Source organism: Heliangelus exortis, chromosome 15 (assembly GCF_036169615.1).
Source record: "Heliangelus exortis chromosome 15, bHelExo1.hap1, whole genome shotgun sequence".
Classification (NCBI taxonomy): Eukaryota; Metazoa; Chordata; class Aves; order Apodiformes; family Trochilidae; genus Heliangelus; species Heliangelus exortis.
Window position 1 is genome coordinate 897,666 of NC_092436.1, and position 24,835 is coordinate 922,500.

Genomic DNA, 24,835 nt, shown 5'->3' on the forward strand with positions numbered 1-24,835 from the left:
GGCAGAGAAAATGAGAAAGCCCAATAGCTGTTCCCCCTTTCCAGAAAAACAAACAAATAATGAAAGCAATAGCAGGAGATAAGAACCTCCCAACTCCTGTAAGCAGCTTATCACAGGGAGACAATCTCAGCTGGGGGATGGAAAAAGCACCAGAGCAAAATTAATAAAGAGGCTCTGGAGGGCTGAGAGGAGCTGAGAAGTTCTGCAACCTGGGTCAGAACAGAGCAGCAAACCCAGACCAGAGCTGGGCCACTGCTCCAGGGCCCCAGAAATGAAGAAGAAAAAAGGTGTAAATTCAGGAAAATCTCACTTGTCTGTGGAAAGCTTCAAGCAGGGTCAGTACCAGGACCTGTGTGGGGCTCTGTGCTGCCCCAAGGAGGGGAGGGGGAGGATGAACCTCCCCTGCTTTGTTTAAAAGGTCACAGGAAAGGCAACACCAGCAGAGGAACAAGTACAAGGTGTCTCCCACGTGCTGCCCAAAGCCCCAGCAAAAGGCAGCAGGGAGAGGAGCTGAGGTGGGGATGGGCACTGGGGAAACTGGGAGGCAGAAAGCTGCAGAGCCTGAGCATGGCCAGCAAACAACCTCCCATCCCAAAACCCCAGTGCTCCCCCAGCCAGGGGACACAGGGACAGGAACGTGAGCTGCTGGGTGACTAAGGGAGCAAAACCCCCACGTTCTGCATCCCAGCAAAGCCAACTGGTGTTTAGCTCCTGGCCCAGAGCAGTGACCTACATTATCCCCAAGTACCAAGCCTTTGTCAGCAGCCAAATGAGCTGCTCCTCCTCCTCCTCAGGCTCATTTTGTAAGACACTGGCTCTCACCCCTGTTTACAGAACTGATTTAATGCACAGAGACTGCAAATAAGCTTAGTCAGGAAAAAAAAAAAAAAAAAAAAAAAGGTTGTGAAGAGTAGACCAGAGTATCCACCAGACTGGGGATGGATTTCAGCCAGACAGCCCCATTCCAGGGCTATTTGGCTACAACAAAGCAAGAAAATACTCCTCATTTCTCACACTGAGCAGCACAGCTATTGGCAAATGCAGCACCAGGGACTTCTCAGACCTCTCCCAAACACCTGTAGCTTGCCAGTCCTCAGCACCTTCAGCATCTCCTGCTCAGCCAACAGGAGAGGGAAGTGATGCTGCAATCACAGAGCAGGTTTGCAGCTTGGGAGTGCTGAATCACCATCTTCACAGGAGAAAAACCAAAATTATTTCTGCTCAAAACAAGCAACAGCTTTCTCTGGGGGTTCTTTAAAAGCCCAGGTTGCACTGAAGCAGCTTTCCCAAAATGCCAGGCTGAGCAGCAGCCAGATTCTGTGCTGAGGACACAGCCACGGCTGCCACCTCCAGGCTGGACAGAAAGCAGGACCTGGAGCAGGGTCCCCTGGCTCCCCAAGACCCCCACAGCCTGTGCTGGTGACCCAGGGGTGAATTCCATAGTGACAGGAGACAGAAATCCTGGAGGAGGAAAGGACAAGTCCTCCCTGCTCTCCTAAGCCCCCTGAAAGGTTTGGAAGGGCAGTCTGGAACTTCAGGCATCATTCAGCAGAAATCCAGGGGCTTTGCTCAGTGCCCCCATGTGCTCCTGGGCTGGCTTGGTGACAGAATGCACCCAGCCAAGCTGCTTGCCCCTTGCTGGGTGTGGGTTCCAAGCCTGATGTTCATTTAGAAGCTGCACCCAGGAAAGGAAAGGGGAAAACTGCTGCAAGTCAGGAGAGGGGACATCTGTGAGACAGGGGAGCATCTTGGGGTTGTTTGCCTTAATCACATCCAGACTTCCTGCACTGGGGCTGAGGAACAATACATCAAGTTTCTAACTCCTCTAATGGTATAGACAAGAAGAAAAAAAAAACACATGAAACAAAAAAAAAAAAAAAAAAGAAAAGCAAAACCACCAAAAACCATCCCAAGACACAAAGACCACTGCAGAAATCTGGGTTCTCTGGTCTGAACACATCACATCCCCTCTTGGCCATGGCAAAACCTGTCACCTCCTCTTAGCTGAACTCTGTTGGACATCAGCAGTGTTTCAGACAAGCAGTGACAAATCCTGATGCCCAAAACCTGCAGAGCTGTCTGTATATTGGGGGAAAAGCTGCCTTTCTCTTGCTTTCCCTCTCCTCCCAGGCAGGAGGATATCCACCTCTTGCAGCAGGATGAAATGAGCAATTCCTCAGGTTCCCTGCCTCTGGAATTCCTCTGGTTCCTCTGCTGCTCCCCTGCCAATGTTTACATTTAGCAGGCATGTTTCTGGAGGAGCTCTTGATCCCATGCCTGGCAGGCTCCAGACATCAAGGGAAGGTTCAGCTGCCTCTGAACACGCCACAGAAGAAAACTATTGTGGTGCCTGGCTTCTCTTCCTCCCAGTTTTATTTTGATTTTCACATTAGGAAAAAAAAATAATACCCTCAGGGCAGAGAGAGAGAGAAAAAAAAAAATTAAAAACCCAACAAACCAAACCCATGTCAGCAGAAACACTGCAGCTCCCAGGAAGGGGAGGAAGCCTCAGGGTTATCTTCTCCCTCAGCCAACACAGGCAGAGCTCCATCCCAACAAAACAAATCCTGGGCTGGCACGGAAAGGCTGGAGCAGGGAAAGGCACGGGGGGGGATTCCAGAGTTACCCAAGACTCTGAAAGTTTGGTGAACTTTGGGTTTTCCCACCCTCTCCCAGCGTCCCAGAGAGGAGAGGAGAGCTGGGACAGGAGGAGGCACCCAGCTAAAGGGCACAGGCATTCCCTGGGTTTGGAGCCAGCTTTGGGAAGCCATGTAAACTTCCCACAGGGTGGAAGCTGGGAGCAGTGACTAATCCTGCTTGGAAGAGCAGCCCCAGCCTGGTTTTCCTGCTGATGGATGGATGGAAGCCATGCCTGGTGCTACCACCAGATCTGATAAGAGGCTCTCCCTGGGCTCCACAGACCAAATCCACACAGACATCTGGTTCAGCTGCCATAAATCCCATCAGGAAGTGTTTCACTCCTTCAGGAAAAAAGCAGGGACTGTAAAGTGCACCCATTCCCACCCATCCAGAGCAGGGCAGCAACAGCACAGAAGCTGAATTTCCCCCATCACGTGCCTCCTGCATCATATCCCTGCCAAAACACCCCCAGAGCATCTTTCCCATGCTTCCAGCCACCTCCCTTGGGTGGGCAGGGGCTGCAGAAGTGCTAAAACTCCATGGAAGTTGGAGGGAGCTGAGTAACCTCAGCACCTTGTAAACCCAAGCCCTAAGTCCACATCCAGAGAGCACCTGGCTGGGGAGCACCTTTCCAGGGATTGATGCTTTCCTCTCACAGAGGGGATGACCCAAGGAGAGGAGAGAAAGGGAAAAGACACAAACCCCCCCCAAAAAGCCAAGCCCAGAGGAGTGACCCCCCCCCCCCCCCCGAGGAGCATCCTTGGGGATGCTGAGCCTGCCCCTGGCACTCACCGATCCACAGCTTCCACATCAAAGCAAAACCTCTTCTCAATGGAGTCTGTTTTCCTCCTTGTGCAAGATTTGAGGGTGACAGCTTCATCTTCTCCCTGAGAAGAGAGGAAAATGGCAGAGAAGGAGTGGATGAGAAGAGGGAACCGACGGCGTGCCCAGCCCCGGGAGGAACGTGTCCAAACCTGGGGGGATGTGGCAACCTCTGCCTGCCAGAAACACACATTTACACACCTGACACCAGGGACTTGGCTTCTCACCCTTCCCCCAGAGCCTTTCAGGTGGAGCTTTCCTCTCTGAAGGCAGAGGGATCACTTCTGGGCTGAGCACTTTGACACAACCCATGCTGCAGGCAGGGGGGGAAGCGCTGGACCCAAAATTTTGGGGGAAAAGCTGGGTTTCCATCCCTGCATCCCAGACCCGGCTGTCACTTTTCACCCTGGGCTGCATTTCTGGCAGCATTCTGCACGCCAGAGCTCTTAACGGGAGCAAACATGTCTTCAAATGTTTATTATCTGACAAAGCAACAACAAACCCATTCTTTCATCCTGGCGTCTGCATCCAAGTCCTGCTGGATTCCCAGAGCCCAGCAGGGATCCAGCAGGATCAGCGTGCACTGCTGTCCTCTGCTGGAGGAAACCCCTGCTCCCTCCCTGCCTGCACAGACATTTCTCCTCCTGCAAACTTCCCAAACCCATGGATGACTCAAAAAGAAAAGGAATTCTGAAGGAGTCCTTGGAGACGGTCGCTTCGCTGCTCTCTCTGCCCTCTCCTTGGTGACACCTTGGCTGACCACCCCGTTCCCTGACATCACCAGTTTTCCAGGAAATGTATTTAAGGACCCAGAACAGCCCCAAGGAGACAACCACAAGAGAGCTGACCCATGTCAGCCCCCATCCCTGGCAGGGTTTGATGCCAGCAGCCCCAGCAGCCTGGTGGGCGTCAGGGCAGGCTGGAGCAGTGCTCCTGGTCCTGCTGGCAGCACCCTGGGAAAGCTGTGGAATGGGAAGAGAGCACAAGAAACCCATTGGATTACAGGGCTGGGATGTTTGGAGGCTGAGTTAGGATGAAGCTGTTTCTGAGGCAAGAGGAAATTAATTTTCAAAGCCACTCTTCCCAGCGCCAGCTCCTTCTGCCAGCCCTGCACAGCCCCCCCAGCTGCCCCAGGAAATCCCTGCAAGGGGAGAACGTTTGGGAATTGGGAACACTCTGGGGGGCTTCATTGTTCCTGCTGGACAGGGGAAGCAAGGCAGTCCTGGAGCAGTGGGGAAATGCTGGGTGTGGAGGAGCCAAGAGCAGCTCCGGGCTCTCCTCTGGCTCTGCCTCAACCAAACCAACTTCTTCTGGGCAGCTCCAGGCATTGGGGAAGGAAAAAAATACCCAACAGGTTCTCTTCTCCAGCCCTTGGAGCAGGAAGGAAGGACTGGGGAATGCTTCCAGACAGCCCTGGAATATGGAGCCACATCCAAGGGGCTTTATCTGCCTGGGAAAACAGCTTTGCTCTTGGGGGTTTCCTTGTTTTTTGTTTGGGTTTGGTTGTGTTGGGTTTTTTTGTTGGGTTTTTTTGTATGTGGGGTTTTTTTTCATTGCTTGGTTTTTTTTGTTTGTTTTATTGTTGGTTTTGGCTTGCTTTTTCTTTTCCTTGTAAATAAAGGTGTCCCCTGTGGCCCCCCCTCAGTGGGGCACACGTCTGACCCACTTCACTGCCACCTGTGTCACCTTCCCAAAAAATGTTCCAGAGCAGGGGGACAGCAGAGCCCTGCTGCCTGCCAGCACTCACCCCTTTGCCCCCAGATTTCTGGTCAAATGGCACCATGGTGATCCTCTTGGTGTCCCTCTGGTAGGTGCAGTAATGCTTCACCCAGGAGGTCCCAAAGTGCCCTGCAAAGCAAGGAGAACTTTTAGTCCCAGAACAAGCAGAGTCTCTGTGCCCTCTCCTGAAATCCTCCACATTTAACAACAATTTCACATGAAAGTTCTGTACCTCGGGATCTTGAGAGGATTTCCCAGTGGATTAAGCATTGTCACCCTCCCTCTGATCAGGGAAATGGCTCTTAGGAGGCACTGGAAGTGATTCCCCCTCCCAGGGAAAACCTGGCTCCCACATTCCCACCTTAGTATAGAACCACAGAACCATCCTAGAACCACAGAATCCTAGAACCAGATTCAGAGAATCCTAGAACCATAGATCCACAGAATCCAAGAATCATAGAACCCTAAAACCATAGACTCATAGAACTGCAGAACCCCACAACCACACAACCCCACAACCACAGAACCCCACAACCCCACAACCCCACAACCCCACAACCACAGAACCAGACAGGTTGGAAAGAACCTGAGACCACCAAGTCCAACCCTTGATCCACTTCCAATCCCACCCCCTGGGCCAATCCCTCCCCCTCTTTCTCTCCCAGATTTTGTGCCTTGCTGAGTTACCCCTGGTGCCCCCAGCAGGACAAATCCCCCTCCCCACCTTGCCCTGGCAGGCACTCACTTTTTTCCTGCACATAGAGGTATCCCTCCATGGTGTAGGGGCTGATGTTTTTGTGCTCATGGGGATTCTCCTTCATCTTCTTCATCAAGGACTCAACCTCTGACCTTGTTCCTTCAAAACGGTTCCTTGTCTGCAAACCAAACCAAGTGAATTTTTGTGAAAATTCACAAAAGTCAATTTTCCAGTGCATGGACCCCCACGGGGGGAGGGAGGGACCCCAGGGATGGGCACCCTAAGGGGAAATGGGGAGCCCAGTGGCAGCCACAGGGCAGGATTTCCTCCTGGGGCTGGACTGAAGCTAAAAATTCAGTCATTTGTATGTTGAGTTTTGTGAAACAGAATGGGAGAGGGGGAAAAAAATGTGATTTTATGCCATGGCAGGAAAGCAAGGCTGCAGTGCCACCACCCCACAGCCCCCCCTGCTCTGGGGAAGCAAAAGGTGCTGCTCTTCCAGGGCTCTGGAGACTTCCAGGATGCTCTGAAACCCTGACCCAAGCCCCAGGGCACAGCCCAGGACACCAACCCACTGCCAGGCTCTGGACAAAATGCTATTTCCAACCAGACTTTTCTTGCAATGAGACAGCCAAAGCCTTTGCTTGGTGATAAAAAAAAAAAGAAAACCTTATTACAATATATCAGAAGTTGTTAGCTAGCCCTGCAGGACAGTGAGAGGGGTGGGCAGGAGGCACCCTCACGTTTTGGATGCTGATTGTCAGCTCAGTCTTGAAATCACTGAAGTCCTTTGCAAGCTCATAGCCGTGGTGGTAGAAAGTGAAGAGGCCCTGGAGGAAGGCCAGGAGCTGGAACAGAGGGAAAAATCATCACAGCAGTCAGCAGAGACCCACAGCCACCCCTGAGAAGGCTCCCAGGAACCCTCCACCCTCCTTTCATTTCCAAAACCTCCTCTGAACAACCCTCAGTCTGTGCTTCCTTCCCTCAAAGTTAAGCCCCCCCCTTTTTTTTATTTTTTTTTTCCCCTACTCCTGTCACTCCTGCACTATTTCCCTCCGGAACATGAGCTGCACTTCTTTTTTTCCCCCCTCTCCTCTCTGATTTTCTGCCCTTTTTCCAAGCCCACCCCAGCAGAGATATCTGCACAATGAAAAAATAAAACATTCCCAGAATTTCCATGGCATCCCTGAGCTCCCTCCCCTCAAATCTCCCCCCCCCCAAACCCCCCTCCTTCATTTTTTTGCAGCCTGAGGCACCCAGAGCCCTCACTTACAGGTTCCACAAACTCAAACATCTTCCTCTCCTGGACCTCTTGGACCTTGAACACATATTCCAGGGAAACCTCATAGAAATGCTGCCGGACCAGGTCCACCTGGCTGTCTGCCTGCAAGCCAGGGGGACATAAAGAGGAAAACAGGGAATTATTCATAGGAGCAGGAGCAGGAGCAGGAGCAGGAGCAAGACCAGGAGCAGGAGCAGGAGCAAGACCAAGACCAAGAGCAGGACCAGGACCAGGACCAGGACCAGGACCAGGACCAGGACCAGGACCAGGACCAGGACCAGGAGCAGGAGCAGGAGCAGGAGCAGGAGCAGGAGCAGGAGCAGGAGCAGGAGCAGGAGCAGGAGCAGAATTAGGATCGGGATCAGGATCAGGATCGGGATCGGGATCGGGATCGGGATCAGGATCAGGATCAGGATCAGGATCAGGATCAGGATCAGGATCAGGAGTGTTTGGCCTCCTGACCAGAGGGCATCTGGATCTGATGGGAATGTTTGCACAGGGAACAAAAGGATCTCCAGAGCCCAACCCAAAAGCTGGGCAGATGGCACAGCTTTTTCTGCAAACTGCCTCATGTTTTCTCACCTCCCCAGCAGCTGGGCACAAAACCAGGTGTTGGGAGTGAGAAAGTGGCTGCATATTTGGGGAGAAAAAAGGTGATTCCCTCTTTTCTGGAAAGCACCGGAATGGGAGACTTCAAGGGCAGAACCTGCACCCTCCCCCCAACCTCCAGAGCCTGACACTTGGGGGGCAGCACCAAACCCCCTCTGCTGTCACAGGAAAAGCCCAAAAACAGGGATGTACCCCAATCCCAGTGCCCAAAACCAACCCTGCACGTGGGAGCAGGAGGGTGAGGGACACGGCGGTGCCACCCACACTGCCACCTCTGGGGGGACACTTGGGAGGTGGATCTGGGTGCCCCCACCATCCCCCCTGGAGCAAACCAGCACCCAGGGGCTCCTCAAGAGGAGGAAAATCCCAGGGTGAGCCTGGAAGAGCTGGAACTCCAGGGAGGAGGATGGGATCTGCCTGACACCCCTGCAGGGATGGAGACTGGGATGGGATGGAGACAGGGATGGGATGGAGACAGGGATGGGATGGACACTGGGATGGGATGGACACTGGGATGGGATGGACACTGGGATCCTGTGCTCTGGAAACCCTGGAAGTGGCAAATCCCCTGCTGTGCATGCCCATGGTGCCCAGGCTGAGCTCTTTAGCAAGCTGAGTTCTGAAAAAGCAGAAAATATGATGCACCCCCCCACCCCTGCCAGGAGGTGCAGGGCAGATTTAGGCTCCCTGTGCCACTTCAGTTGGGCACCAGCCAAAGCAGCAGAAACTTCCCATGGTTTCCCCACCCCAGCACATCTGGCTGCTATCACCCTCCAGATGTGGGCATCAGGTTAGGAAATAGAAACCCCCAAACCTCCTGGACATGAAGGTTCTTCTCTCAGGACACCAGTGAAGCCTCAGCCTACCCATAACCAGTGGTGGCAGCTTCTCCAAACCCCCCCACCCCCTGCAGGGGCTGCAGCCCCCAACCCAAAAGCCTTTGGCAGGCAGGGAGCAGGGTGGGCAACCCCACAGGAGGTCTCAGACCTGGATTCCAGCTCCATGTTTCATGTCCCACAAGCTGGAAGGTTCTTCCCAAGGCACAGCCCCAATTCTTGGGGGGACCTGAGCCTCCAAACCCACCGTGGGGGGTTCCTGGTGGTCCCAACACTTAACTCTGGAGCTGGTTCCAGCCTCTTCCCACTTTCCCAGCAGAGCCAAGGTTGGGGTGGGAGATGCCAGCAGATGGCACCAGCATCCCACACCCCAGCTGGCCAGAGCATGGGATCACACCTCCAAAAATCACTGCTGCACAACCCACACGGGGCTCTCTCTCTTCCAGGATGGAATTCCTTCCACCCCGGAGTCTCACAACACTTATTTCAAACACCAGAGATTTAAAGGGTTGTTAAAAAAGCTGGGAGAAAGGGATTCTCCATCTCCTGGGATGTATGGATGCTTCCAGGGGGTTATTTACAAGCCCCAGGGCACCCATGAAAGGACAAAGATGCTTTGGGGCAACCCTGATCCAAACCCCTCCCCAACCCTGATCCTCACCCATTCCCAACCTTGATCCTCAAACCCTCTCAATTCCTGATCCTCACCCCTCTCCAGCCCTGATTTGGTGGGAGATGATTGTTTGGGCCACAGATCCATCTTCTCTCTTGTTCCCCCAAATCTGGTGGGCACCATGTCCCCCATCTGAGCCATCCCAGTGCAGGAGTCCCCCCTGTGCCCCCCAGTTTCCCCAGGAGGAGCTGGGACATCACACCAGCACCGTGCCCAGAAGCCAGGAGCTGGATGCTGCAGGGAGCAGGGCAGGGAACTCCAGAGCTGGCAGGAATGATGGAAAGCTCAGGGTGCTCACCCTGTAAGAGCCTTTGCACAGCCAGAGTCACTAAGAGGCTCCTAAAGCAGTTTAAAGGCACCTAAGCCCCATTGCTCCTCCCCTGGAGCCCAAAGCCAGAGAAGGGAGCTAAAGCCACCCAGGATTTGTGCTGCAGCCTGCAGCAGGACCAGCTCCTTTCCCTCACACTCTTTAATTACAAATTCTCCCTCTTTCCTGCTCACCATCCATCTGGGATCTCTCTGATGCACTCACCATCCCCTTGGGTCCCAGGACCCCACTGCTCACAGCCAGGGTGAGCGGAAAAAAAAAAAGAGTTTATAGCCAGGGCAACCCATGCTGGAAGCTTTGGCTCAAAGCTGAAGGCAGAGGCTGCTGGACACCCAAAAAAAAAGAGGTTGTGCTCACCTCCTGAAGCTGGGATTCCTTCTTCTTAGATGACAAGTTTAGGTGCTTTTCCAGGACACCACAATACTTCTCTGTCTCCTTGTCATATTTCTTTTTGGCATCCTACAGAAGAGAACAAGAAGGGGGATGCTGAGCAGAGGGGGTGAGGAGCCACAGCAATTCCACAGCTTGGGGCAGGACAGGTCCCAGGCAGGAGCTTTCTGCACAGCACAGGGGGGGCTCAAAGCCAAGAGGCAGAGGAGAAGCTGCCTTCATCCCTGAGCTCCAGGAAAACTGCCAAAACCCAAGCCTTGGGAGAGCCCCTCCTCTGTTCCCAGGGGCTCAGCAGAACACTCAGGGCCAGGGCTGGTCCTGAAGACAAGAGAGGAGGAAAAGCGTTTGCTGAGCAAGCAACCAGCACATCATCCTGATCCCAAACCCCTCACAGGGGTCCCCTGGGACCACAACGCTGTCACTTGGCTTCCAGGTTGTCCCAGCCCCAGGAGCTGTGGTTTGGATTGCAGACCAAAGGCAGGAAAGCAAGGGGGGGAGGAGGCTGCCCCCAGCTGCTCTCTTCACCCACTTCTCTTCCCCAGCTCCTGCCAGAAGCCACCCCAAACCCCTACAGTGCCCTGGGGTCACCCCAAAGATGGGGAGCACAGAGCTGGGGGGCTCAGGTGACTGAGAATCCCTCTGAGAAAATGGAGTAAGAAAAAAAAATGTTCCCTACCGCCTGGCACCTGAGTTTGGCCCCTGGGCTGTGGGTGAAGTCAGAAGCCAGAGGAGCTGTCCCCATGTCCCCATGATGTCCCCATACCTGCACCACCATCTCCCCAACACCCCCCAGCCCACCAGGCCCTGACCAGCACCCCCAGCACCCCTGTGGGGCTCTGGGCTCTGCTCCCAAGCCCCAGGAGAGCACCCAGCAGCTCCTCACCTTGGCTGCCCCGATCTGCTCCTTACGGAATTTCTCCAGGGGGGTGATCAGCACCTCGCTGGCGTTCTCAATCTGTGGGGCAGAGACAGCAGAGCTGGGGGGCTGCTCCACACCTGCCCCTCACCCCCCAGCACCAGGACACCTCATCCAAACCCCTCTCCAACCCTGATCCTCATCCAAACCCCAACCCTGATCCTCAAACCCATCCCCAACCCTGATCCTTAGCTCCTCTCCAGCCCTGATCCCAAGCTCTCTCCATTCCTGATCCTCCAACCCTCTCCAATCCTGATACAAACCCCTCTCCAATCCTGATCCAAACCCCTCTCCAACCCTGATCCAAACCATTCTCCATTCCTCACCCATCCCCAAACCCTTCAGGATTCTGGGTCTGCCCCCCCTCCAAGCTCACCCTCCTCTACCCCTTGTTCTCCCCTGGATGCCACCAGCAGAGGTGCCACCAGCAGAGGTGCCACCAGCAGAGGTGCCACCAGCAGAGGTGCCACCAGCAGAGGTGCCACCACCCCCCAGCCCTGGTCCCCATACCATGCGCATCCGCTCGTCCTCCAGGTTCCTCAGCACTGTGGCAAATTCCTGCAGGGATTTGGCTGGAAGGGAGACAGCACCCACTCAGCATCCCCCAAGGGAAAACGGTGACACCCATTTGGGACACAGTGACCCAGGAGGAACACACCAACCCCAAAGCACCCCAGGACCACCCCAGGACACCCCCTGTCCCTTGGCACCCATTTGGACCACAGTGTGCCAGGAGGAACACAGCAATTCCAAAGCACCCCAGGAGATCCCCAGGTTCCTGGCACCCCCTGTGTGTTCCTCCCCCCCCCACCATGGGCAGGGCCCCCCCAAACCCCAAGGCCTCACCTATGCAGATCTCATCATCAGTCTCAGCATCCCCGATGCAGCGGAATTTGAACTCATTGAGGGAATCTGCAAACTTCCTCTTGGCTGCAGAGAGGTCTGAGGAGAGAGAGAGAGAGAGAGAGGGGGGAATGAGAGCAGGAAACCAAAAAAAAAAAAACCCGAAAAACCACCAGGCAGGGTGGCAGGGGATGGGTAACCCCAGCCAGCACCCATCTGATGGGATAACTCCCTAAGGGGTGCTGCCCTGCTCCTGCCAGCACCCACCAAAGTACACCATGGCCTCAAAATACCCAAAAAAACCCAGGCAGGAGGTCCAGCCCAGGGGGAAATTGTCCCCCCCCCAGGAGACAGCCCCCCTGAGAGGTTCCCAGGGATGGAAGCCCCATGTCTGGGTGGTAACCCAGAGGTTGATTGCTTCCCAAGCCAGAGATTCTTTCCCAGATCTGAATCCTATTAAGTTCTTACTTCCAGTGACCCCAGCAGACCCAGGATCAGCTTTTGGACTCTGGTCCCATCAACCCTGCAGACACAAACACCCCCTGGGCACCACCCAGGTGCTTGGGCAAGGCCAGGGACCGCGAGGACACCTTGGAGACGTCCCATGGCAAGGGAGGAGCAGGGGCAGGAGGACACCAGCCCTGCTGGGACACCTCAGCTCTTGACCCCAAATCCTCCAGAAGCTCAAGAAAAACTTCTGCTTCCTCTTCTGTAAAAAACCCTGGACCCACAAATCACTGTGCCAAGGGCCGGGGAAGTTTCACTTCCAAGTTCTCTGGCTGGCAGCTTCATCCATCACCCCCAGCACCAGGGAAAAACAAAGCCTGGGAAACCCTTCTGCCCGAGCAACGCCACCAGCCTGGGGTCCCAGGTGTGCATCCCCCACGAGGAGCCTTTCCTGTGCCCATCACACCCCCTGCCCAAGGCAGGGATGAATCTCCAGGGGCAGCAAGGAAAACACCAAGTCTGGGAGAGGCAGCCCAGAGACCCAGCTGGGTGACCCCAACCACCAAGCAAAATCCCAAATCTCCAGCAAGGAAAACCAAATGTCCTCTGCACAGCCACAGCTCTGCTCCCACTGTGGCCATGCTCCCCTTCCCTGCCTGGAAAAGGGTCAAGGACCCAAACTGGGTGCACAGAGGAGACAAACTGGGTGCTCAGGGTCCTCACCATCCACCATGTCCCCAACACCCTCCAAATCATTCACAGTGTCCTCATCATCCCCCATGTTCCCTCCCCCCAACACCAGACACCCCAGCACCAGACACCCCAGCACCAGACACCAGACAGAGGTCTCCTCCTGCCTGAGGTCCAAGGTCCCCAAGTTTCAGAGATCAGGAAGGGCAAAGGAAAAATTTCTTCTGCTGGCTCAGGGAGTGGAGGCTCTCCCCAGTCCCCAAAGCTGACCTTGCAGCCAGCTTTTATTTTTGCTTTTTGCTGGAAAAAGCACAAATAGCTCTGGCTCAGGTGTGCTCTGGGGCACCCAGGAGAGAGGGTGCAGGATGTGCCAGGGAAAGACAAACCTGCTGACAAAGCTGCTTGGGCACAAGGTGCTCCTGGGGAGATTCCAACTGAACCCAAAAGGGAATTTTTTTCCCCGTGAGGACAGTCAGACCTTGGAATGCTCTCCCAGGGGAAGCAGGGGCTTCCTCCACTTTGGGAAGTTGGAAGCCTCAGCTCAGCAGGGCAATGGGATAATATTAGGAGGGTTGGTCCAGATGATCCTGGAGGTCCCTTCCAAGGGTTCTGTGGCTCAAATCCAGAGCCAAGAGTTCATGGTGCTGCCAGGGGGCAAGCAGAGGATGCTGAGGAGGCCAATTCCACCCTGCAGGGCTCCTGCTGCATTTCTACACTTCCTGCAGAGCAAATTGCTCAAGAGCCTCTATTTAATGCTCCTGCAGACAACAGGAACCCAGACTCCTGCCCCTTCCTTCCCCTGGGACAGGGAGCAGAAGGGTCCTGGCTTAGGGTCAGGTCACCATGGCCAAGCTGCTGCCAGCCCTGGGAAGGGGACAGGGTGGGGTTAGGGTTAGGATTAAGGTTAGGGCACCCCCACCCTCTTCTTCCTCCTCCTCCTCCCCCCTTCCCAGAGCATTCCATGCACTTAGGAGCAAGGGGCAGCTCCTGGAGCATCCCAGCACCCAACCCCAGAGCAGGCAGGGGATGGGTAATCCCTGGAGCAGCCACTTTAATCAGCAGCCAAAACAGAAAGATTAGAGCCAGCCCAGGGTGCTTAGAAAGCAGCAATCTGGTGTCTGAGCCTGCAGCCAGCACCCCCTCAGCTGGGGCTGCAGGAACAACCCTGGAGCCAAAGCACCAGGGGGTCAGGATGCATCCCGGGGTGCTGGGGGATGCCCAGGGATGGGGTTTGGGGGGGGGGGATGGCCCAGGGGACCCAGCACAGGAGCACCCTGCAGAGCTGCTGAGCTCGGGATGCTCAGCCCAAGCCAGGGCCAGGAAGGTGATGCAGGAACCCAGCACGATTCCTGCCTGGAAAAGCAGAGTTTGCAGCCACCCCCCAGCAGATTTTTTGGGATACCCCAGCCTGGGGCAGCCTCAATCAGTGCTGAAGTTGTTCCCCAAGGTTTAAACCTTCTCCTTCTCTTTCTGCTTCCCAGGGGAGGTGAGCAAAAGCCCCACTCCTGCCAGACCCCCTGATCCTCTGGCACCATCCCCGAGCTGCTTTCCTGCATAATTAGCAATGATTTGTTCATTAAATAACTTCTCCACCCGGTGGCTGGAGTTCATCAGGGGGTTCCCCCTCTGATTCATCCCTCGTGGAAATTTCTCCAGCCAGACCAGCAGAGACCTCCAGCAGCAGGTTCCAAAACCAGGCTCCGAGGGGAAACCCCAAAAACTGCTCAGAAAAAGCAAGAAAAACTGAAAGGCCCCAAAGCTGAGGATCTGAGGAGGTGCTGCACTTGCTGCTCAGCTTTTTTTTTTACAGCTTTTTACAGCCAGGCAAGGCTCCCCCAGATGCCTCCCATCACACACACAACGTGGATCCTAGGGCAAAATGTTTGCAAAGGGACAGAGAGCCCATTGTGGGATGAATGAGACCACAGACTGGGCAGCAAGCAGCAGATCAGCCCCCAGCAGCACCCTGAGGGCAGGAATTCATTCCCATGGTATTATTCCAAGAGAGAAAAAGTCCTGAAAAAAAAAAACCAACACCACAACCCCAGACACAGTCAGCTTTTGGAGGGCCCACCTGGCTGCACAGCTAAAATTAATTAGCAAATGATCCCCCCTGCTGCCCAGCAGCCTGGTCATGTCCCAAATCCCAGAATTATGGAATAATTTGGGTTGGAAGGGACCTCTAAGGGTCACCTGGTCCACCCCAGTAAGCAGCAGGGAATCACTATCAATCCATCAGTATAAATCCATCAATATAAACCCATCAGTATCAATAAATACCTCACCATCAATCAACCAGAATCAATCAATCACTATCAATCAATAATTATCAATCAGTAACACCTGAGTCACCCTGGGAGCCTGGCCTGGGCAGGATGTTTTGGCAAAGCTTCCAGAGATTCCTGATGAAAGGAATCAATCCAAGGGAAGCAGGAGGGACCACTGGCTCTCCTGGAGGGAGGGATGGAGGAATTTCCAGGAAAACAGAGCCAGGAGGGAGCAACGGGCTCAAGGACCTCCCTGTTCCTCCAGGAAGGGCTGATCCAGGGAGGCTCCTGCATGGAAAGTTTGCCCAGTTTCCCTTCCTTGCCCCAGGAGGATTTTTCAGAAGCAATTCCAAGATCAGAGGGAAACGAGAGAAAAGGAAACAGCTTGGGAGATCCAGGAGCTGCCTCTGCCTGTGGTCAGGATGGAGAAGGAGGACAAAAAAAAAAACAACCCAAAAATGATGAATCCAGGCAAATTTTCCATTTCTGGGGATGCTGAGCAGACAAATATTTGCCTGCTGAAAGACAGAGCCCAAGGCAGGTCCCTGCTCCCACCTTGCAGCCCTCCTGGCTCTGGGAACCACCACCAAACCCCTGGAAAATAAGGGCCCAGAGAGTTTCAGGCACTTAACAGCAAAACCAAACCAAACCAGAAGGTTTCTCAGCTTCCCCACCCAGCTCCCAGCTCTGGCACTTTTCCCTGTGTTTATTCTTGCTCACATCCTGGTGCTGTTTGGCAGCACAACCCAGCCCAGCAGGCACCAGGTTTGCAGGTAACAGGCTGGGGAGGTGGCCAAGAAACAAGGGCAGGGACTCAGGTGTAAATCCTCAGGTACATCTCCTGAGGGATGTGTTAAAAAATAAAAAAATAAATAATAATAAAAAAAATAAAGTAGGTGTGGGTGACAGTTTAGAAGTGCCTGGAAAAGTTCAGGGACAGGGTCATGGTATGGAAAACTACTGACCTGGCTGGCACTTCCCAACTGCAAGAGTAAAATTAAATAAATTTTAAAAATCACAGGAAAAAAAGAGTATCACAGAATGGTTTGGGTCGGAAGGGACCTTAAAGATCCCTCAGTTCCAGCCAGGGACACCTCCCCCCAAGCTCCAAGCCCCCCCCCCAGCATTACCTTAACCCCCTGGCCACAGAAATTCATCAACAGGAGCCTGGAATCCCATTTCATTGGAATAAAATGCCCTGTCCCAGATATTCCATTGATTTAGAGGATGCTGAGCCAGGAGAAATTTGCTCCTGCCCTGGGCAGCAGCACCCAGGAGGGGAGCAGAAGGGTGGGGGGGGGTCCCACCAGGAACTGGGGGGGGGTCCCAGCATGGGAGAGGTGCTGACAGAGCCCCCCCCAGCTTATCCCAGGATTAGTTTGGAATTAAATCTCTTAATTAATTAATTCACTCTACAGCCACCGTGGCTCCGTGTCTCCTGGAGCAGGAGCTGGGACATCACTGGAGTCCCACGGGGGGTGCTGAGGCCCCCGGGTGGGGAGGGGACACAGGAGACATCAGAGGGGACACAGGGACACATCTGTCCCCTCCTGTGGCTTGGCTGCCACCCCAGGGCTGGGGGGCTCCAGGGAAGTGGGGTCAGGTCCCAGGCCAGGGGGGTTTGGCAGCAGGATGGCTGCGGAAATCCTTTGGTCTGCAGGGCTCCTGCACCTCAGCTGGAAGGACAGGAACATTCCCACCGTGCTGGCAGGAACCTTGCTGGCCAGTGAGTCAAGTTTTCCTGCTTTTGGCAGGAAGAAAAAAAATATATAAAAATTAAAAAAAAAAAAAAAGGAAAAAAAAAATGTCAATAACAAGAAATTAAAATCTCCAGCAGAGCCCCGGGGGTGAGGAATGGGATGCATGGCCCAGAGCACATCCCTGCCACTAGCCTGGGCTTTCTCCCAGCCTTAGTGGCCACCAAGCTGTGGGAATGCAAGCCCCACACAGATGTGGGGAGCAAAGGAGCCCCCAGCACCCAAGGGATCCCCCAGCACCCAAGGGATCCCCCCCAAAGCCAGGGCACAGCAGAGCTGAGAGCCACCCAAGCACCCTGCTCTGCACTGGGGGATTTAATGATCTGATTGGATTTGATTTTTTTTTTTTTTTTTGTAAAACATTGCTAAGCAACCAGCACCCGGGGAGGGCAGGGTGCTGGACAGACGCTGCTTCAGCTAAAAAAAGGGAAAAATAAACCATGAAAGGGAGGCTCCAGCATTATGAAAAAGGGCCAGGCCAGCTGATTTTATAGGGCACCCAGCCCTGCAGTGACCCTTTCCCTGCCCCCATCCAGACACCAGGGAGAAGCTGCTCAAAAGGAGAGGGCAGGTGGGGGATGCAGAGGGATGGATGCCCTGCACACTCCACCCCATCCCACCCCATCCCATCCCACTCCATCCCATTCCACCCCACCCCATCCCTCTGGGGTGATGGTACCTGAGCTCCATAAAATCCACCAGCACCCAGCCTGGGGGGAAACAATCCCTTTCTTATTTGAGGAGCTATTTACAACCTGGCTGTAGATAAACAGTCTGTTAATTTTATTTTTTTTTTTTAAAAAAAAAAAACAAACCCATAAATAGATGCTTTTTACACGGCAGCCCAGAACCGAGGGAGCATTTGGGGCCTTTTGGGGAATGGAGCAGGGAGGTGCCTGGCTGGCAGACACCTGTGAGCCCTGCAGGGGATGCCAGCCCTGGGGGGCACCCACTGCCCCCCAGGATGTGAGGCTGATCCCTGGGGAGGGCTGAGGAAGCAGCAGCCATTCCCCCCCATCCCTTGGCACCAGCAGCTCCACGTGCTGCAGCCAGATGGTCCGGAGGCTGCTGAGCTTCCCACCACCAGCTCCAGCAAGGAACCAGCCTGGCATCCCCCCAGAAACCTCCCATCCCCCCAGAAACCTCCCATCCCCCCCTCTGGGACCCTGCTCTGCAGAGCACCCCTCCCCAGCACCCCTCACCCAGCACCCCAGAGCCCCCCAGGGTCCTGCTGGAAAAGCAGAATTCCCCCCCAAGTCCAGCAGAGCACAGGATGTTGGGATGGAAGGGACCACCTGCTCCAGTCCTTAGGATTTCATTGTTGAGCTGAGGCTTCAAACTTTCCCAAGTGGGGGGGAATTCCCCACCCCCCCCACCTTCCATAGGAGAAAATTTAAATTTCTGGTTGTCCTCCTGGGGAAAAATCCACTTCTTGGGAATCTCCCCAGGAACAGCTCCTGCCCATTGCCCCTGATTTTACCCAAATATAGAAGCACTGAGGCTGGAAAACACCTCTGAGCTCATCCAGCCCAGCCTAAGAGCACTGCCTAAGATCACAACCTTTTTTTTTTTTTCCACTGATGATCACCAAGTCCAGTTGGGTCCCTCCTTGCTCTCAAGAGCCTGACAAATTTCCCTCCTTAGCATCCTGCAGCCCACAGCTCCAGGGTCACCAGGAGCAGGTGGGAAATCGTGCCAGGAGAAAAAAAAAAATAAAATCCAAGCAGGCTGGGATGCAGCAGCCAGGGTGAGAGGCACTGGAGTGCCTGGGGGAGGCAGGAGGGATGCTGCTGCTGCTGATGATGATGATGATGGTGATGATTCACACCCAGAACAAGCTGTGCAGGTTTTGGTACCCAGCTCCCCCTCCTCGCCCACCCTGCTCACGCTGCAGCTCCTCATGACACACTGTCCCCAGCCCTGGGAGCTGCCACCTCCAAATTAACCAAAAAAAAAAAAAAAAAAACAAAAAAAAAAGAGGAAACCAACCCCAGAGTCCCAGCATGCAGGTGACACCTCAGGTACCACTGGTCAGGGTGGGATTGCCCCTGGCAAAAAAGCCTCTTAAAGCTGGAAGTGTCAGCAGGAGTCACCCCCAATCCATCCCTCCCCAACCCAAAAAGGTTTGGGTTTCACCCAAGAATGGGCACCCAGGCAGGGCCAGCAGCATCTCCAGACCCCATCCCCACCCTGGGGCAGCAGGACCCCTGCCCAGAGCTGCTCTGGGCCCCACTCCCAACAGCAGAATCTCCAGGAACACCTCAGGAGCCTCCTGCCAGCATCCTTTAGAAGCAGCAATCAGGGACCCACAAAATTGCACACCCAGCACCCTTCTGCTCCCAGCACCCATTCCCCAAAACACCAGCACCAAAGGGACCCTCCCCCCCCCACACCCAGGAGGTGGCAAAGGGTGCCAGGGGATGTCACACCCAAACCTCCTGCAGGGATCATCCCCCGGGGCAGTGGGTGAGGGAGAACCATGGGCAAAAGGCTGCAAAATCCCAAACTTTCCTCCTTACCACCAGGCTGAGCCCCAGGGGGTAAAGGAGCCACCTCTGGCTGCACAACCATCCCCCCCAGAACCAAAGCAGAGAATCTGCTGAGTTGGGAGGGACCCATCAAGTCCAACCCCTGTCCCTGTGTAGGGCACCCTCAGGATCACCCCTGTGCCTGAGAGCATCATCCCAATCCCTCTGGAGCTCAGGCAGGTTTGGTGCTGTCTCCACTGCCCTGGGGAGGCTGTTCCACTGCTATGGATGAAAATCCTTCTCCTGACACCTCCCCTGGTTCAGCTCCCAACCATTTCCCCAAGTCCTGTCTTGGGTCACAGGAGTGAAGAAACCAGACCCAGTCCCATCTCTTCCCCACAGAGCATCTCCTGAGCAGGAACACATTCCCATGGCTAATTCCCCCCAGGGAGGAAGAGGAGGAACTTTGAAGCTGCAAATAAAGCAGAATTCTCCTTTCTATGAGCCCCTCTTGGAACCAAGCAGCTGAAGCTGCTGAATCTGTGGCTGCAGACACTGCCCAGGGCATGCAAAGGAGGAATAATTCTCCTTGGCCTCCAGCCCCCTAGCCAGGACCTCTCCAACCATGGACATCTCCACCCATTGATGTTGGCACCTGCAAAAACCTAAAAAAAGGGGCAGTCCTGGAAAGGGCAGCCCCAAAGCTCTGCACCTCAGTCCCTCTCCTCTGTGCACAGGAGGTGGGGAGGTTGGGGTTGGTGCTTCAAGGACCAGAAGGGCAAAAGGATGAAAACAAGCCCAGAAGGGGTTGGGTTTCTCCTCCCTGGTGGAGATGCTGGATGCCAGCAGCTCCAGGGCTCAGGGACTCATCACCAGGCTGGGAATCAGCCCAAGATGTGGGCTGGTGACAAAGTGCTGAGATCTCATCTAAGCTGGGGGAGTAGGAGGCTTGGACCAGAAGATCCTGGAGGTCCCTTCCAAGCTGACATCCCATCATTCTACGTGGCTCTTCCTCCAACAACCCGAGGGCTTTCAGCCTGGGGAGGCAAAGGAGAACGTTTCCAGTGCCCACCCAAGCCAGGGTCTCCCCCAGGACACCCAACTGGAGCCTGAAATGTTTCCTTGTTCCATTCTGAAGCTTCCTTTGTACCAACGCAGGGAATTAACTGCTCAGCACCCACCAGGGCTTTCACTTTCACTCCCAGGCAGGTCACCACTTGGTGCCAGCTCCAGGGAGGGCCACACACCTTCCACATCAAAGTTGGGTTCCAAGAAGACACAGACAAGCTGGATTTTCAACGAGAGTGAAGGAATTTTCCCAGGGAAAAAAACCCCACGGCCACCGCCCTCCTGGCACTGCCCGCTGCGGTGTCACGGGCTGCCCCCCTGTCCCCTTCTTTTGGGACACCCCAAAGGACAGCCAGGGTCTGGCCCTGATGGGGAGGGGTCTGCAGAACCCCCCTCAGCCCCAGCCTGGCCCCAGCAGACAAATTGCAGCCTGAGAGGCAGCAGCAGGAGGGGTGTGGACGGGTTCGGTGGCTTCAAATTAGGGCTTGGGAGGCAGAAGCAGCAAAAAAAAAAACAAAAAAACCCAAAACCCAAGAGCAGAAACGTGGCAGGACACCAAGTGCAGCCCCAGCACCCAAAGGAGACCATGGGCAGCCAGGGACACAGCTCCCTGTCCCAGGGGACAAGGGACACAAAGGTTCTGCAGCCCTGGGAGGGATGGTGACCACGGCTCTGAGGTTGGAGAACGAGCCTGACAGCATCCAGGCTTTGGGGTTCATTATTTATGTCTCACTCTTGGTCTTTGCATTTGCAAAACTTGCTGAATAATTTATGTCTGGTGGGTAGAGGAAGAGGGACACATCCTCCTGCTGAAAAATCAGGTCAGTCCTCACACCAGCCCAGCAGCAAAGGGAGACAACAAACAGGCAGAGATACTCACTGGGGGAGGAAAAAAACCCCAGGATTTATAGATCTCCATTTCTATTCCCACACTCCAGAGATGCCCTCAGCACCAGAGGCTGTTCAGCCCTTCAGCAAACCAAGATTCCTGGCAACCTCCTGAGTTTTCCCCCCTTCTTTTTTTGTTGTTTTAGTGAAGGAGTGAGCATCCTCCTCCTCCTCCCCATGCTCCTGTCCAAGCTGCTCCTTGCTGACACACAAAGAGTTACTTCCCCCTGTCTCAAACAAAGAGGATGTGAAACATCCAGCAGAAAATGCAAGAGGAAGGAAAATGAGAGAGGATATTGCCAAGACTTCAAGCAACTTGCTCTGCAGGCCTCCTCACCCTGCCAAGAGCTCAGCCACCCTCCCAGCTCCAGCGTGCCCAGAGCTGGGGGTCTGCTGCTCCCTGGGACCTCCCCGAGCCCCCCACGATGGCCAAGGAGATGGGGAGGTGATGGCAGGGGGGGGGGGGATAAGATCACCCTGCCCGGCCAGGGGGAGACAAACTGCTGGGAGACAGGAGGAAAATAAAAGGTGGGGGAGAGAAGGGAGCACCTGGTCACTGGTGGGACCAGGGAGCAGCTCCTGGTGGTGCCAGTCCCCAAATCCTGGGGGAGAAGAGTGGGAAGAGGCAGGGCAGCAGCTCTCCCCCCTTGGATAAACCCCATCCATGCCCAGGCAGAGGGGCAGCACCGGTGGGAGAAGGAAGGGAGGCTCCAGCACATCCACCAGGATCCATCTCCCTGCTGCAGCCACATCCCGGGCATCAGCAGGGAGAGCACCCTCAGCCCTGCCCAGGAATTCGGGGCTAATCCAGGAAGGGATTCAATGGAGGCTCCAAAACAATCCAGCCAGAAAAAAACATCCTTATCTCCGGCAGCCGGCGAGAGCCCTTCCTGCCCCGGGGGCTGTGGGAGAGAAGCCCCCCAGCAGCACCCAAAAAACACCTCCCCGGGCAGCAGGAGGGAGCAGTTCCCACACCTGCTGGGAGTGGGAACAACCAGGTCCTTCCCAGGATGGATTTTTCCAGTGGAACAGGAGGCTGGAGGATTTGTTCTGGGAGCAAACCCGAGCTCCAGGCAGGGCCCAGCAGCTCCCCAGACCCCGAGCCCTGCAGGACCCCGATGTACCCAGGGGTGTTGGGCTCTGGTTTGGGGGTTTTTAACCCAAAACGAGGACACAGAGGGGCCCTGTCACCTTCCCAGCTCCTCCTGGAACTGCACCCATGGGGCTGGGTAGGGGGCAGGGAGGGGAGGGAGCAGGAATCAGCACCTTGGGGATAAAGTGGGGGGGCTGGAGCATCCCCTGCCTGCACCCCCGGGGGGGCTCCCACCCCCAAACCCACCCTGCAGCCCCCCAGGGCCAGGCTGGGGGGGTCACGGGGGATGCCGGGGGGGGTCCGGTCCCACCACGGGTCAGGTGGGACCAGCGGAGCCCAGGAGGGGGCAGGGGGCATCTCCCCCCCTTCCAGGAGCAGAGAGGGGACAGAGGAGACCGGCGGGGAGGGCAGAACCCCCCAACCAACCCGACCCAGCGGTACCACCCCGGAGCACCGCGGACCGGGACCCGGTGGAACGGAACCAGGTCCAGCCGTGTCCTGATGGACCACAAGTGTCCTGGCAGCCCAGAACCAGGACCGTGCACGTCCCAATGGACCGAGACCACAACCAGGAACGTCCCGCTGGACCAGGACCACGCGTGTCCTGAAGGACTCGAACCAGAACCAGGCACATCCCGATGGCCCAGCCAACCCGCAGAGGGGAGCAGGTGATCCATAACGGACCAGAACCAGGACCAAGCCGAGCAAGGAGGGGTGAAGCGGGACCGGGGGCAGGCAGAACCCGGCGAGCCGGTACCGGGGGCCGTCTGGAGGGTGCGAGGTCGGGGCAGAGCCACCCCCCGGACCCCTCACTTACTCTTGAGGGCAGCGACGAGCGACTTCCCGTCCTTGATGAGCTCCTTGATGAACTTGTTGGTCTTTTCCAGCTCGGCCTCGTGGGACCGGAGCCTCTCCCGGAACTGGGGGCTATCCAGGCAGCACTCGCTGAACTCCAAGGCCGGCAGCCCCATGCTGCCCGCACCAGGGAAACTCCCCCCCCTCCCGCAAAAAAAAATTTAAAAAATTAAAATTACTGCTTTTTTTTTTTTTTTTTTTTTTTTTTTTTTATAACGCAGCCAAAGGGCGGGCCCGCCTCTCCGGGAGGAGGTGGCACCGCCCCGGGAGCGGCCGAGCCGAGCCGGGCCGTGCCGTGCCGAGCGGGGCCGGCTGGGGATGGGGGGGGAGCGGGGCGGGGGATTGGGGGGGGACGGGACCGGGGGAAAAGGAGGAGGGGGCCGGGGGGGGGGGGGGGGAGGCGGAGCCGCTGCCCGGGCCGGGCCCGCGCTCTGCCCGCGCCGCCGCCGCCGCCGCCGCACAAGCCCCGCCCCCCCGACGCGCGCGCGCGGGGCCGCAGCCAATGGGGGAAGGCGCTTCCCGCCGCGCTCCCGCCCTCCGCCGGGTAGCCGCGCCCACCCCGCCGCGGCTCAGCCAATCAGCTGCGAGAGGCGGAGGGCATGAATGGGGAAGGGGGGAAAGGGGCGTGGCCACGGCGCGGTCCTACGGGAGCGGGAGGGAGGGGAGGGGACCCGCACCTGGGCCCTGCCCCGCACCTCCGGAGGGGTTGGGCACCCCCAGTCCCCGGCTCCCCACCCTTCCCCGGCTCCCGACCCTGCCTGCAGACCCCCGCCCAGCCCGCCGGGCCTCCGGGTTGCGTTTTTCCCTGGGTTTGGTTTAATTTTTTTACCCCCCGAGATGATTCTTCGCTTTGATAACGCGAGTCACGCAAGGCCAGGGGTTGGAAGGGCCCTCTGAAGATCAGCGAGGCCAAAGAACCGCTGGTCACACGCAGCAAGGGCCCTCAGCACCATCCCGAGGGTCCCCGTGGTCACCGCATCCCTGCATCCCGCCCGGCTCCGCATCCAATCCCATCCCACCCCCGCATCCCGCCCGGCACGGCCCCCGCGGCTGCTCCCTGCAGCCCCTTTCCCTTCGGGAACACGCCAGGAATTCGGCAGCTGCCTCGGCACCTCCCTCTCGGGGCTGGAGGCTGCCAGGAGCAAACTGCAGCCCCCCCAAAAAAGGGATCGGTGCCCCCCAACCCCTCCCCGGGTTGGACTCCGGCTGCTTTCGGGGGGAATAAAACAGGAGAATCCCGCAGTTTGGAGAAAACCGGGAAAAAATGGCAGCACCCAGCCCAGGGAGAGCCACCTCTCCTGTGACAAAGAGTGACATTGGCAAATAATCCCCAGATCGCTGGAATTCCCCTTTTTCTCCCAGCTCAGCCGCTCGGGCCGGCGAGGAGGGCAGGAGGTGGCCCCAGCCCAGCCCCCCCAGGCCATGAGCTGTGCAGGGACAGTGTCCCGGAGCGACGTGGGGACATTCCTGGCCAGCCAGCCATGAAAAGCCACGCCGGGCCCTGCCAGCTTCAGCCTTTCTTTTGTTTTATTTTATTTTAATTTTTT

General features: G+C 56.0%; 1 protein-coding gene across 5 annotated transcripts in view; it reads right to left on the reverse strand.

Moving 5' to 3' along the window:
• ARHGAP26 (Rho GTPase activating protein 26) overlaps positions 1 to 23,739 on the reverse strand; it is a 99,510-nt gene extending 75,771 nt beyond the window's left edge. For 2 of the 5 annotated variants that reach the window (XR_011728961.1, XM_071759344.1), the window contains exons 1-10: positions 23,251 to 23,714; positions 11,759 to 11,854; positions 11,423 to 11,484; positions 10,880 to 10,951; positions 9,964 to 10,065; positions 7,152 to 7,262; positions 6,622 to 6,726; positions 5,927 to 6,056; positions 5,210 to 5,310; positions 3,433 to 3,527 (exon numbers count right to left, since the gene is read on the reverse strand). Coding sequence is in view for 2 of the 5 variants with exons in the window: in XM_071759344.1 (XP_071615445.1) it covers positions 3,433 to 3,527; positions 5,210 to 5,310; positions 5,927 to 6,056; positions 6,622 to 6,726; positions 7,152 to 7,262; positions 9,964 to 10,065; positions 10,880 to 10,951; positions 11,423 to 11,484; positions 11,759 to 11,854; positions 23,251 to 23,404 (1,028 nt within the window). In the remaining 3 variants the exon portion in view is untranslated. Of the gene's footprint in view, positions 1 to 3,432; positions 3,528 to 5,209; positions 5,311 to 5,926; positions 6,057 to 6,621; positions 6,727 to 7,151; positions 7,263 to 9,963; positions 10,066 to 10,879; positions 10,952 to 11,422; positions 11,485 to 11,758; positions 11,855 to 23,250 lie in introns of all 5 variants that reach the window. The other 3 variants (XR_011728963.1, XR_011728962.1, XM_071759346.1) reach the window with 2 other exon arrangements.
• Between the last annotated feature and the right edge of the window lie 1,096 nt (positions 23,740 to 24,835).